General features: G+C 43.6%; 1 protein-coding gene across 1 annotated transcript in view; it reads right to left on the reverse strand.

Annotated features, from left to right (window-relative positions):
* The window catches only part of ulk2 (unc-51 like autophagy activating kinase 2), a 34,614-nt gene extending 23,223 nt beyond the window's left edge, over positions 1 to 11,391 (reverse strand). The window contains exons 1-3 of the mRNA XM_071471947.1: positions 10,505 to 11,391; positions 6,779 to 6,871; positions 6,585 to 6,626 (exon numbers count right to left, since the gene is read on the reverse strand). Of these exons, the coding sequence (XP_071328048.1) occupies positions 6,585 to 6,626; positions 6,779 to 6,871; positions 10,505 to 10,594 (225 nt within the window). The 5' untranslated portion in view covers positions 10,595 to 11,391. The remainder of the gene's footprint in view (positions 1 to 6,584; positions 6,627 to 6,778; positions 6,872 to 10,504) is intronic.
* Positions 11,392 to 13,619: the final 2,228 nt, after the last annotated feature.

A 13,619-nucleotide genomic window follows, 5' to 3' on the forward strand; every position in this document is an offset into this window, starting at 1 on the left:
AGTCGGCTCCAAAAACTCCCCCTGAATGTTCCCAAGAACATGTACTGCCTCTCTTTTTCTCTACAGCCCTCGTCATGTCGGCCCTGCCTCAATACCTTGTGTAATTAGGACACACACACGTACCCACACAAACATGCACACACATGTGCGCACACACACTCTCACACACACACACACACACACACACACCAGGCTGGGGGCCCCACTCCAGGCGAGAACACAATGTTCCTCAGGAGCAGTGTTCCTCTGTTTACCTTTTACACCGACTCTAATCTCCACCAGTTTCTATATGTTCCTGTTTGTTTTGAGCAAAAAGCTGAAAATACTTCACATTACAACTGATACCTGGTTAAATTATTATTATTTATATATTATAATTATTACCTGCTGTGTGCAGCTGACACTCTGTTGACTGCAGAAACAGAGATTCATTTAAGAAAATGTAAAACATGTGACTTTATGGACTAGTAAAAGGAGATTGATTATTAACGTTGGTCAAACACAGATTACAAATTTTAAAAAGTCACATGAGGAGCATGTTTCTAAGTTTGATTCAACACCTTTAAAGTAAACTAGATCCTATAAATATCTTGGTTATTATATATGAGTTTTACAGAGGAAAGCAGTCCGGTCAGTGATGAATAAAATAAAATGTTATCTGACCTTAGTTTCTCAATTTACACAAAACTTTATCAGAATGTGAATCTGAATATTTTACTGATCTCCAGGGAGAAATTGGGTGACATTACAGTTGGAAATGTAATCGCAAATATTAGAGAATAAGAAATAAGATTAAAAGATTAAAAGATACAGATAAAATATGAACATAAAAATATGTCTTTTACTATGATGTATAAATAAAAAAATGGAATATCTAAAGAAATATGTAAGGATATGAGACACTACTACTGAAAGGTGATAATTGAAATATACAAGATTAATATAAATGCAACAATATGTGGTAATTGCACAGTTTAAAACAGCAGTACAATATAATTCGGGGGGGGGTTCAGTTCCATGATGCTGCAGGAGTGTGAGGGCTTAAAGATTCCTCTGGCAGCGACGCCAGGATCAAGATGTTTTCCTGCAGAGCACAAACTGCTGAGCGAGTCACTGAAGGTGACATTGTTCTGGGAGCTGTGTCTTGTAAAGCAGAGAGATGAAGTAACTGGGACCCTGCACAGTTATTCTTAGATGGGAGAGGTGGCGACAGTATAGACAGAATAGAAACAAGAAACTTATAAGAAGCCAAAGCTTAGAAATTACATCCAATTAAAGATGATTACTGTAGAGGACCATATATCAAATTTAATTTGCAGAGAAGACTCGGTTGTGTGCTCAGTTAAGAACTGGTCCTTCAAGACAAAGATTTTCCTGAAGAGCAACATTTGTGTGTTTTGCCGTCTGTAAACAGATATAAGGAAATATTAGTTGGACGAGATCCAGGTGAAGAACTGGATCTGTTTCGTTGTCTGATGCTGAGACGTTGAGTTTGCTTTCTAATGTGGAGACTTTTATTTTGGTGAGATTTATAAGGGATGATTGGCAGCTGAGACAGAGGACACTGTCCAATATAACTGAATGATTTGATTTGTACTAATTTGTGGACGTGTATGTGATGATGGTGCAGGATGCTCACATAATCAAAGCTTTGGAATTTCCATTTCTCAACAGGTTAAATGTATGATAATGTTTGAATGTAAAATCAAAACACACAGTTCCTGTTATCTAGGGTGAAGCTGAGCAGACAGAGACGGAGACAGAGAGAGAGAGAGAGACAGAGAGACAGAGAGACAGAGAGAGAGAGAGACTTATAATTAGACCATCTACCTCACGCTGCTGCAGCTTGCTTAACGTTAGCGGCTCTGTGAAGGAGCCGCTCAGCCGTGTGCTTAAGACTGTCATTAACAGCAGTAAACTCCCACAAACTACAGCTCCAGGAATAAGGACTGTTGGTCTGTCATGGGTGCACACACTCCCACATCCAGCCCTGCAGTCTTTTGTCAATGCACACATCTATTCTGAGCTGCAGGCAGGTAGCTGGTGATTCACACACGAGCGGCTGCATTCACAAAAGCTGGAGGAGGCCACACTAGAAGACATGGAGCTCTTCATTTATCATCAACTCATTTCACAGTGAGAAATTTAAGACCTTTAATAACTACGGTCACATTTTAAAATGTGCAGAGGTGATTAGTCTGAGCTGTGACCGATTCCTTTTGTTTCAAGACGAAGTGCTGAGTTAGTGCGGTCGGGCGTCAACGTATTATGTCAAACAAATCAAACATACAAAAGGACATAAGCAGACCTGCTCAGAGTTTATTCAGTGTTCAGCCGAGTGTATGTCAGCTGTGTGTGAGCCTGGGGTCAGGATGATACAGTGAACTGTGACCACATCTAAACTCTGAAAAATATCACAGCACCAAACTCTGCTCAATAAGACTCAAACTGAAGTGAACAGTGAAAACTCGCTGGTTATTTGGGTCGAACTGCTGCTCCTGTGTGTTTCCATCTGTCTGGTTCTGACGCTACAGCCACACCAGCAGCTCTGTGAGGCTAATGGTAACATTAGCATGCTAACATGCTCATATTTAGAGAGTATAATGTTAACCATGGTCACCATCTGAGCGTAGCACGCTTATATTAGCACTTAATGTACCGTACAGGTGAGGCTGATGTCATTAGGGTTAAAGGTAAAAAACTAAAATATATGGTGAAGCATTTAATTAAATTTGACCTGATCATTACAACAGAGAACCATGAATATCTGAACCAAATGTCCATCAGCTAGTCGTTGAGAAAGTTCACTTAAAACCATGAATGTAAACCTCAAAGAAAAACCAGAGGAAAAGTCAGGGGAACAAAAAAGTCTCCAGGATTCATCCTGTGGGAACCATCAGTGTTTGCTCATAATTTCATGGTGGTCCATGTAAAAGATGTTGAGACATTTCAGTCTGGACCGAAGTGGTAGAAAGAAAAGCCGAGAGACTGACACAATCCTGCTGTGGCTAAAAATGTCCTGTATGCGTTTAATGCAACTGTCTGTTCTGATCAATCATGAAAAGACAAAAATAGGCCTGTGCACAAACACTTCCTGTCCACTAACGGTTCAGTCTGACTCATCTAAGTCTTGGATAAGTCTGAACTTTCCCTGGTCTCAGCTACAGCTCAGTGTGCGTACCTGACCCACAGGTGAACCTCTGTATCAGCAGCACTGCGCTTATCAAAAGGTCAGAAACTCTCACCCTCATCACCCTTTATGAGCCCTGCCCCCTCCAGCAACCGACACCTGTCAGCAGGTCAGTGTCAGTATCCACCCGAGGTGTATACAACACAGATCAGACAGGTCATTATCATCAGACTTTAAATAGGTAACCCACTTCCTGCTGGCAGAGCCAAGGATCTAGATGTGAGCTGGGCTGCAGGAGTCAGTCATCCTGCTCTTTTTAACATATACAGCTCTCACTTTAAAAAATAAAAAAATGCCAGTAAGAGGTAAAGATGCTTTTTCTAATCAAAACCAGAGGCGAGACATGACTAGACAGTTGCAGCAACCAGCTCAGGTTACATTTCCTGTTCTGTTGGGTAAATCCAGTCATGCAGCAGCATGTGGGTCCAACAACAACAGCTGATGAGACAGAGAGAAAGGCAACAGGGGACACAGGAAGAAGTGATGATGAAGTGCAACAAGAGAAAGGAAACAGTGTGTTAAATATACAACAAAAATAAGGAATGGAAACAACGACAAAGAGGGAAGGAAAAGTGTCAGGTTCCAGTCGGTCACCAATTCAATTCAATTCAATTTTATTTGTATAGCGCCAAATCATAATATACATTATCTCAAGGCACTTTACAGGGTAAGGTCAAGACCTTACTTTGTTACAGAGAAAAACCCAACAGTTCCCACAACGAGCAAGCGCTTGGCGACAGGGGGGAGGAAAAACTCCCTTTTAACAGGAAGAAACCTCCAACAGAACCGGGCTCAGGGTGGGCGGCCGTCTGCCTCGACCGGTTGGGTTTAGGGGAAGATAGAAAGAGGGGGAGGGGGAGGAGAGGGGAGAGAAGAGAGAGAGACCAGGAACAGCTGTGTCGGTAATGGCGGTAATCACCAGAGAGATGCAACACACCAGACTATTAACAGACACCACGGGAGGAAACGCACACCAATACACTGGCTACCAACAGACAGATCAATACTGCAAGAGAGGGAGAAAGGAAAAGGAGCTAGTGGGAGAAAGAGACGGGGAGACTGGGCCTGAAGCTCGGAGAACGTCAGAGACCAGAGGGAACAGAGAGCAGGAAAACAGGGAGGGAACGAGGAAACTAACTCCAACCACACAACTGTCAGAGGAGCTGAGAGGAACTGAGCATCACAACAGACACAGCAGCAGATCTCAGAGTTGGTCTAGGTCCAAGACTCTGGTTCTTCATGGTTCAAGTCTGAGTGACGACTTCATTTTATAACTATTGCCTCTCTGCAGCTTTCACAGCTTCATCCCTGAGGCAAATAATCAAACTCTAATAAACATCATGTCAGCTGAAATATAATTATTATAATATAACTTATAACATATTAAAGGAAACAGTTCAACATTTTCCCTGATTCACTTTCGTGCAGAGTCAGATCATGATGCTGGCTAGCTTAGCTTAGCATAAAGACTGGAAACAGAGGGGAACAGTTAGCCTGGCTCTGTACAAAGTCTCTGCTGGGTCCACATAGCCCCTCCCCCCTGAAACTGGAATGTGTGGTTTGTTAGGTAGTTCATTTTTGTATGGATTGAACAAACATGATGTAACGTGATAATCAGTGAGTTCAGACTAAATGATAATAAAGCGCTGGACGTAGGGAGTCTGGTCGATCACTTTATCACATATATACTACTTATACTTATTACAGTGGACGACTGTCACATCTGGGACCAGTGACACATCTGGGACCAGTGTCACATCTGGGACCCCTCATGACGTCCTGAAGACGAGCATGTCGAAGCTGCAGAGGAATGATGAAGCCGTTGCTAGCTCTGCCTTTTTGTCGTGTCCTCGAGACACAAGGCAGTCAGACTCATACACACCGGCTCTGTGTTCACACTCTTGTTCCTGGACGTCTGATGTATTTCTTGGCAAAGTCACAGCAAAAATATATGAACAAAAACATTGTATGGTCTGAAACCAGATGCATCTTATTACTTTTGAACAGAGGCAGGCTTAGTGTTTCTTCATGCTAAGCTAAGCTAACCAGCTGCTGACTGTATGTGCAGACTGAATGAAGAGGTATCGGCCGTTTAAACTGTTCCTCTAAACGATCCATTGTTCTGGTAGCACAACATTATCCACTCTCATTAGGACCATTAGTACCATCTCTACTGACCTAAACATTCACAATCAAACATTTATAGTCAACTTGTTTTCTCACAAAAGATCATGTTCTTTATGATTTTTCATTTTCAAAAGAATTCAATCAAGAAACAGAAACAGGTGATTTATTATCCTGTAAGTTTCTTTAAGTCTTGTTACTGACGGGAGCCACGCTGCCCGCTGAGTGATGACTGGGTTATTACATCAGCCGGACTGATGGAGGGATGAGGAGATGGGTGGAGAAGTGGAAGGGCGGATGGACTGATCAGAGGGTCCTAGTGACACACAAACACAGGAAGTACCAGTGCTATGTGGGAAGTGCTTCATCATCACTTCAACTGTTTGTGCCTCGCTCCCTTTGTATCTCCTCACACTCAGATTTAAGAGGCAGATCTGCTGCTGAGGACGTTTGTGACAGAAAATATAAACAGAGCATCAGTTTGAAGAAGCTTCTATGTTCACACAGTGAGAAACACAGTTAACAGGTCAACAGGAATCCAACCCTTTGCTGCTGGCTATTCAAAGAGTCTCTGTTCACTATTAAACTACAAATACTAACATCTGTTTCAGCTGCGTAGCTGCAAACTGCTACGTAAACAGCCTCTCACAACGCCCACTGTCAGTCAGGAACAAGCAGCTCATCTCTGTGTGCAGAAAACAACAAAACATCTCTGATGCCAGTAATGACAGGAAGCTGTGACAAACACACATCTCATGTTCTGCCTCTGGTAACGTGGGTTCATCCTCAAAACACATTCTTAAAATCCTCGAGGGCATGAAGGAGGAGAACCAGTCAGGAATATGTGGACTGTGTGATTGTGATTATTGGTTCCTCAGATGAGCGTCGACCAGCGACAGTGTGGCCTTTCAGATTCCACACAATGCGCTCTTATCCACTGGGTCACACTTCACTGTTTAACCAGAAGCTTTAGCAGTGGTTTGTTGGAGTGACGTAGTCTTGTAAAGTCTATTCTTAGAAATGCATGAAACTGCAGTTTCACATCCAGCCTCAGTTTGCTTTTGATGGGTCCTTGTTTTGAGACTGAACACTTACAAAACAGTGTTGTCCTCAGTCACATGACCACTTATGAGCAGTGCTCGTATCTGCAGGATGTTATGCTCTGCTGATTGGATAACTGCATGAATAAGCAGCTGTACCACTGTTCCTAATAAAGTGCTCTTTTAAAACTTATTTCACTTTAAACAGAAAAGATTTTTAAAACACTCACCTGGACGTCGTAAAGTGCCACAATGTTTTCATGCTGCAGCTCCTGAAACACAGAAAAAAAAGAAGCATTAGCACAAGTGTTAAGTCGACTGCAGCAGCTGATGGGATCACGTCCATCCACATCTCCATCAGGATCGAGGCTCCTCCCGTCAGAGGTGCACACTCCAGGTCAGTCACTGTAAGAGTCGTGCTCACCTTCAGGATTTTGATTTCCTTGCCAAGAAGAATCTGGGACTTGGACAAGTTCTTCTTATTAATGCACTTGATGGCCACCTCCCAGTCAGTCTTCTGTGGAGCACAGAGCAGGAGAGAGATTTAAACACAGCACAGAGGTTTCATCTGACAACAACGTACTCCCAGAGCTCTTTCACAATGTCTCCTCATCTGGTATCAAACACTATCAGACACAGTCTAATTCCAGTCTTTTCTACAGCCACATGTCTGCTTCTTCTAATCTCCTACATTTACCAAATTAACATTCAACAACCACCAGACTCAGTGCATGAACTGGCCGTTCATTAAGGACCATTCAGTCCTGCAGACACAGCTCATACTTTCCCTCAGGAAACTGTTTAGTCGAGGTGGTAAACCGCCAGCATCCTGGTCTCATCCTGCAATCACTGCACTTAGGAGACATCTTACATTTATTAAATATGAGGCATTCATGGGGGGGGGGGGGCAAACCAGGCAAATGTTTGGGAAAAGGTGGCCGTCAATGCACATGAGGCGTTCAAGGAATATCGGTGCCACCTCTGCTCTTTTCCTTGACATTTAATGTCTAATGTAATTTTATTTATTTATTTTTTACAACTTCAGGTGAAAAATAGTAAAATCTGACTATCACAATTTTTCCACCCCCAGGTGACATGTTCATGTTGCTTCTTTTGTCTGATCAATCGTCCAAAACTTCAGTATCATATAATCCATAGAAAACTACTTATGCTCCCGTGGAGCTGGAAGCAGAGACAGAGTTCAGTGTTTTGGACGATTGTAAAGAATTAAAACAATTACCAAGAAACTTGCTAATAAGTTTTATCTCAATCTACTGATCAATTAATCGACATATTGGTCCAGGTCGTAGTTAACCAACGACTGTAGTTGGTGACAGCAAAATCATGTGATCTCTGCCACTGACACGAAATGAACAGCTGACAGGAGAATGTACATTATCATGAGTTTTCTGCTGTCACTGCGGTGTAGGCGGGGTGATCAATCAAAATGATTGTTTATTGGTTTTCCTGATGAGACAGTCCTATTGATCTACAATATTCTGTTCATTTTACACCAAGTCACTGAGGTTTCTTTGTTTTACACATTTATTTCTGTGCCTGTAATGATTGTTTTACAAGTGATTTTGTCTGACATGATATTCACAGTGAGAGGGAGTTGAATTTTTTTAGTGTGTGTGTGTGTGTGTGTGTGTGTGTGTGTGTGTGTGTGTGTGTGTGTGTGTGTGTGTGTGTGTTGTTAAAAGCCAAGCTCTATTGCCATAAGCTGCACTGTCAGTGTAAGAGAAGGATGGAGGATGGAGGATGGAGGAAACTTTAGCCGTCCCAGTCACACCAGGTCACTTGAGTTTGTTCTGCGTTGAATGACGAGGCACTCGGATGACAGCTAGAACAGGAGCCAGCCCACTTACACTAAAAGCTAAGTGGGGGGGGGGGGGGGGGGGGGGGGCTATTTCTCTCCCTGGGCTGATATAATATTTCGAGATGAGCTCCTGGAGCGGGTATAAAAAGACTTTTGGAAGGCGTTCAGGACATACGCTGCACATGCAAACACCCCACTGAGGACACAGAAATAAACCCAGCGGAGTGCTGGACTGTTTCTGTGCCCCTGAGAAAAACACACACACAGTTTGGACAAATGAAGCAAACGTGGTCAGTTAGACAGGAAGGAAAGGAAGGAATTCTGGGTATAAAAAGAAATGCTTTCCAAATGGATCTAGGTTAATAGGAGATGTTCTTGCTCTGCGGGTGCACTCCGCCTGGAGGCTGACGGCTAACTGAGCTGCATCCATCCCTGGCTCATCCACAACCTGTTCATCCGAGTGTGACTGCAGCCATAGAAAAAGTTAATAAATGAAAAGGGACCCCGTTGGTTCTTCATGTAACGCTGGGAGGTGAGAGGTGGAGGGGGGTGGGGGGTGGTGGGTGGGGGAGCTCCATCAAACCAAACTAATGGCTTGGTGGCGCGCCACATGATGGGGGGGTCTGCAGTGTGGATCCTGTGCTCAGAGTGGGGCTGCAGAGACAGATGCACAGTCTCGTTTTCCAGAGTAAAGCGTGATCCCATTTATGAATCACAGCTGATTATAGAGGTGTGAGCTGCAGAGAGATTAGCATCAGACAGACGCTGGAGCTGTTGTGACAGACAGAGAGGACCATGACAACAAAGCAGCAGCAACACAATTTATTTTGTATTTCAGCCCATATGATCTTAAATTGTCTCTGAATATGCTCATCCAGAGACTCTGGCACACATTTGGGGGGGGGGGGGGGGGGTGCAGCCTGTACAGGTCGCCAGTCTGTAATTTGCATGTCTACAAAGGCTCCAGTCGGCCGTCAGGTTCAAACCCAGCACCGTCTTCTGTGCTAACCACTGCACCACCGTGCCGCCATATTAATTAATTAATTAATTAGTCAGATTGAACTGACAATGAAAAATAAGTGTTAGTTTTAAATCCCCGATGATTCACCCTGAATATATTTCAGACGTGCACTGTCACTGCTCTGTGCTGCTGCTACTCATCCCTGAAAGCTGTACATGTTTTTGAAGAATTGCAGAAACCTGTGAGGATGTTAATTTGATCTTGATATAAAATTAAAAAATTAATTACAATTACAGAGTTTAGTTTCTTTTTGTTTGGCAGTGGTTGGTAAATATGTGCACTGAGAAAATCAGAAACACAACTTCTAATGTAATCAGCTGATTGTCCAGCCTTATCTCCTGTGCATAATAACTTGATATTACAGTGCAACATGAGCTCACACAGACACATCCAGCACGTCGGCTGCCTGCAGGAGGCTCCAACCTTCCTGTGCCTCCAAGGTGGAAACAATCCTATAAATAGGCTAAATGACACAGAGATGATGAGACTTAAACAGTAAATACATCGATCACATGCCAGGTCTGTTTTAATACGACAGGTGGCATGTGAGCAGTGGATGGATGTGGTCACACGTGCACAGCTCGAGCACATGTGACCGGGGGGGGGGGGGTTGTTTGCAGGCTCTGAGTTAGTCGTCAGAAGCTGCTCCAGCTACGGGGGGGGGGGGCTCTAATGTGGCTTTCATTGAGGAATTCAGAACCATCTGTTTCGCACCAGCAGCAGTGGGGACAACATGATGTCATCTCCTGCATCTCTGTCACACACACAAACAAGCAAACCCAGCATCTCAGTGTCCTGTGACAGAGTCACCACATCAGTCAAATGTAATGAATTCACTGAATTTCAGAGCTACACTGATGAACTAACTGGCTCCCTGCTTCAGTCTGAACGAACCCTGTGCAGCTCTTACATAAGGAAGGCTTGTGTCCTTAAAACTGCAAAGGGAAAACGCTGCGCCCGATCCTCCCTCCTGCCTCTGCACGTCAGCAAGTCATTCACTGCTGCCTGACTCATCCCTTTCATGAATGAACCAAACCACAGAAATATACTTACACAACTGACATCAGGCAGGTGAAATATCAGTGAGGTCACCTGTTACAACACCACTGCACATTACATCAGACTGGATCCAGATGTTTACTTATAAAAGCAGCTGCAAATATTACCCACCCCCAAAATAAGGTGACAGCCCACACAAAGTGCTGCAGGACTGCATTCTGCACTGCCACTGACCCAGATTTCCAAATGAAGCTGCCTGAAGAAGATGGGGAGTGAGGGGGGGGGGCATTACAGGGAAGCCATTAATTTACCTTCCTGTGTCTTCCTTTGAACACCACAGCAAATGCTCCATGGCCAACCAGGTCTTTCCTGCTGTACTCAAAATCTCCCACCGTCTCCATGGCGGTGGGCCGATGGTCCAGCTGCTGGTCGCCTTGGATGCTGCTCTGCTCCTCAGAAAACAATCCTGGGGAAAGGATCCACTCGGTCCTGGTGATGCTGCTTCTTTATTCTTAGCTTATTTCATGACAAGCTGCTCTGACATGTCTTATTGCATAAATGAGAGATGCAGCCGGGACATGGTGCATTCACATGTCCTCTAACTAGGCTGGGATGTTTGTGAAATCACGCAGAGCAGACGGCTTCGAGCATGGCTACCAGCAATCCTGTGCTAAAGAGTCTCAGTGCCAGCTGTCGGTCTTTGACCCAGTTGGATAGCTGCTCTCCGGAGGCTGTGTAACACTGTGTCCCCGGTCACCAGGCCGCTCAGAGGGACAGTCTACATGGTGCCGAGCCCGCGGGACATGAGCGTGGATAGCAGGAGCTATCTGTTAGCCTGACGGTGACATGAGCCCGAGGCTTCACCTAGCGCCATAGCCGCTGCCCGCAGGTCTCTGCAGACATGCTCACAGTCACATGCAGATGACGTTATCTGGGAGCGTCGCCTGCTTCTGTCTAAAACAAACTAGTTATAAGAACACAGAGCTAGCTAACATCGACGAGCCAGTGCACAGTCCGCGTTAGCATCGATCTGAAGGCGCAGCGCAAATGTCAACACAGAGCTGAAGTTGAGTCCTTATTTATCTCCTTCGACAAGAGTCCGAGTGTGAGGGACACAGCTGTCCTGAAGACACTGTCGTTTCCCGGCGAGCGTCAATTCAGCCCAGAGACGTGGAGAACTGCTGCTTCCTGTGGCAGCTGTCGTTAGCGCCGGGAGCAGCGTCAGGCTGCCGTTCGTTCGCCAGCTAATGAAAACAGTTTGTGATCGCGGTGCAGCTCGGTCTCATCGCAACGCGCCGCGGTCCTTCCCGGCTGCCGTCCTCTCTAACAATACTGGGAGCGAGAGCCGGGCCGCCGCTTTATACGCTATCCCTCCGCGGGGCCGGCTTTAGGCCTCTCCTTCCGCTGCAAGGGTTAGTCCGCTTGATAGAGCTTTGAGGACTGCTTGAGAAAAGGTGATATGATATGAGGGACAATAAGTAGCATAAATAAATAAAAAGGGACATTTTGTTGATGAAACATTTATGCGTTTATGTATTTCTATTATTTATCTAATAATTTCTTAATATTTTATACATGTATTTGTTTTGCATTTATTTATGTATTTAATTATTTATTTCTACATTTCTTTATTTATATCTACATTATGTAATTATATCTTTATTTTTTCTACATTTATTTATTTTGCATTTGTTTATGTATTTTAATTATTTATTTCTACATATCTTCAATTTTCTTAATTTATATGTACATTTATTCATTTATTTATTTTGAATTCATCCATGTTATTAGTTCTCTATTACTTTATTTATTTGTTTATACTTACATCATTTTTTGTCCTTCACAATATGACCCAACCAGAACGTTTATGTAACAGTGATATGCATGTTTAGGATGTTCAGAGGTGTTTCGTTTGCACCTGGGATCCCCAGGAGTTGAGGAGATACAGGAACTGTTTGAGTTTTACTTTAGTTCAAATCATTAAAAATGATCTAAATGAATTTGGAGAATCTGTGGTTACACATTATATTAAAGTATGTGAAGACAGCTGAGTTGTTTAATATATATTTCATATATTTACTACTGTATTATTACTTTTTGTAACAAAGAGAACTGGGGGGAAACAGGAGATAATCGTGAGCACCCTGCTCTGATGATGTATTTTTTAAAGATGTGATATAAAAACATAAAACAAGTATTGATTCTGACAAAAAAATAACACAGTGTACGTAAGCACACTATTCAGACTGTGGCTGATTAATGACAACATAGCACATGTATGTAAAACATAAAGGAAAGTCAGTTTAAGTGTATGCACGCTGTTTAGATTTGACGCCCTCTGGTGTCTGGAAACAGAACCAGCAGCACCAACATTTAGAACAAAATCTAAAGCGTGAGACACTGCAGATTAAAAAAAGGTCTTTTTGTCCTCAGAGGTCTCACACGGCTGAAACCATTTCTGTCTGGAGACTGTATGAAAATGTCCCCCAACCAACATGACGGCTGTCAGCCTGACAGAGCTGCTGGACCCACACAGTGAATCAGGAGCCTAAACCTCCAACAATCAGCCGGTAAAGATTGTTCAAGTCCACACTGAACAAAGGTGAGTGAGGTTTCTCCAACAGGGCCTGAGACTGTGGGACGACCTAACAGAGGAGATCCAGTTCACTCACTGAAGACCACTTAGCTCTTTTGTCCATGTTTTATTCATTTGCATTTCTATTTGACTGCCTCTTCAGTTTATGACCTCCTCCTGTAAACCAGTGATTGTGTAACTGAAACAATGGACGATGAAATGGACTCATGCTGCACAATTTCTCAGCCGTGAGAAGCTGATAGTGGAGTTATATAATGTTGTGAGTGTACAGTATTAGACAAGACACTAGTCTATAGATCAGAGTGAGAGTGAATGAACTGATGACACGAACTAGCTTATTACACCAGTTCCACCCAGTAAATTAGAGGTAAGTGTATGTTAGTCAGACCTATCAGTCCAGTAAAATCATGTCTGAAGAACAACTGGAGGCTTTTACACACGGAGCAGTTATTATTCTGGTGGCGTCCCAAAGCTGAAGAGAGTTAAAGAGTATGAAGTCTGATTAATTGTTTCATTATAAGCTGCACAGAGGCTGGACTCACTGCAGAGCTGTTCAGACTGTATCAGACTGTAGTGGTGTTCCATCAACTGCTGAGAACTCAGATATGTAAGACAGGCAGCAGCAGGGTGAACCAGTGTTGTGCTGCATAACGGGGCCTGACCCCAACTTCAAGTCATCAGGGTTATTTTCTAAGATGGTAATTTAGACATTTTAATTGCAAAAGTAAATCAGGGGAGTATCCCTGATACTTACACACTGAAATGCTTTGCAGCCCAATACAGGGCAGTTTAAAGTGTACTCTGCTGGTATGTTGCCTGTGACCACCTCC

The sequence above is a fragment of the Trachinotus anak genome, unplaced genomic scaffold (genome assembly GCF_046630095.1).
Source record: "Trachinotus anak isolate AG129_WGS33_773 ecotype Australia unplaced genomic scaffold, CSIRO_AGI_Tana_v1 ptg000034l, whole genome shotgun sequence".
Taxonomy (NCBI): domain Eukaryota; kingdom Metazoa; phylum Chordata; class Actinopteri; order Carangiformes; family Carangidae; genus Trachinotus; species Trachinotus anak.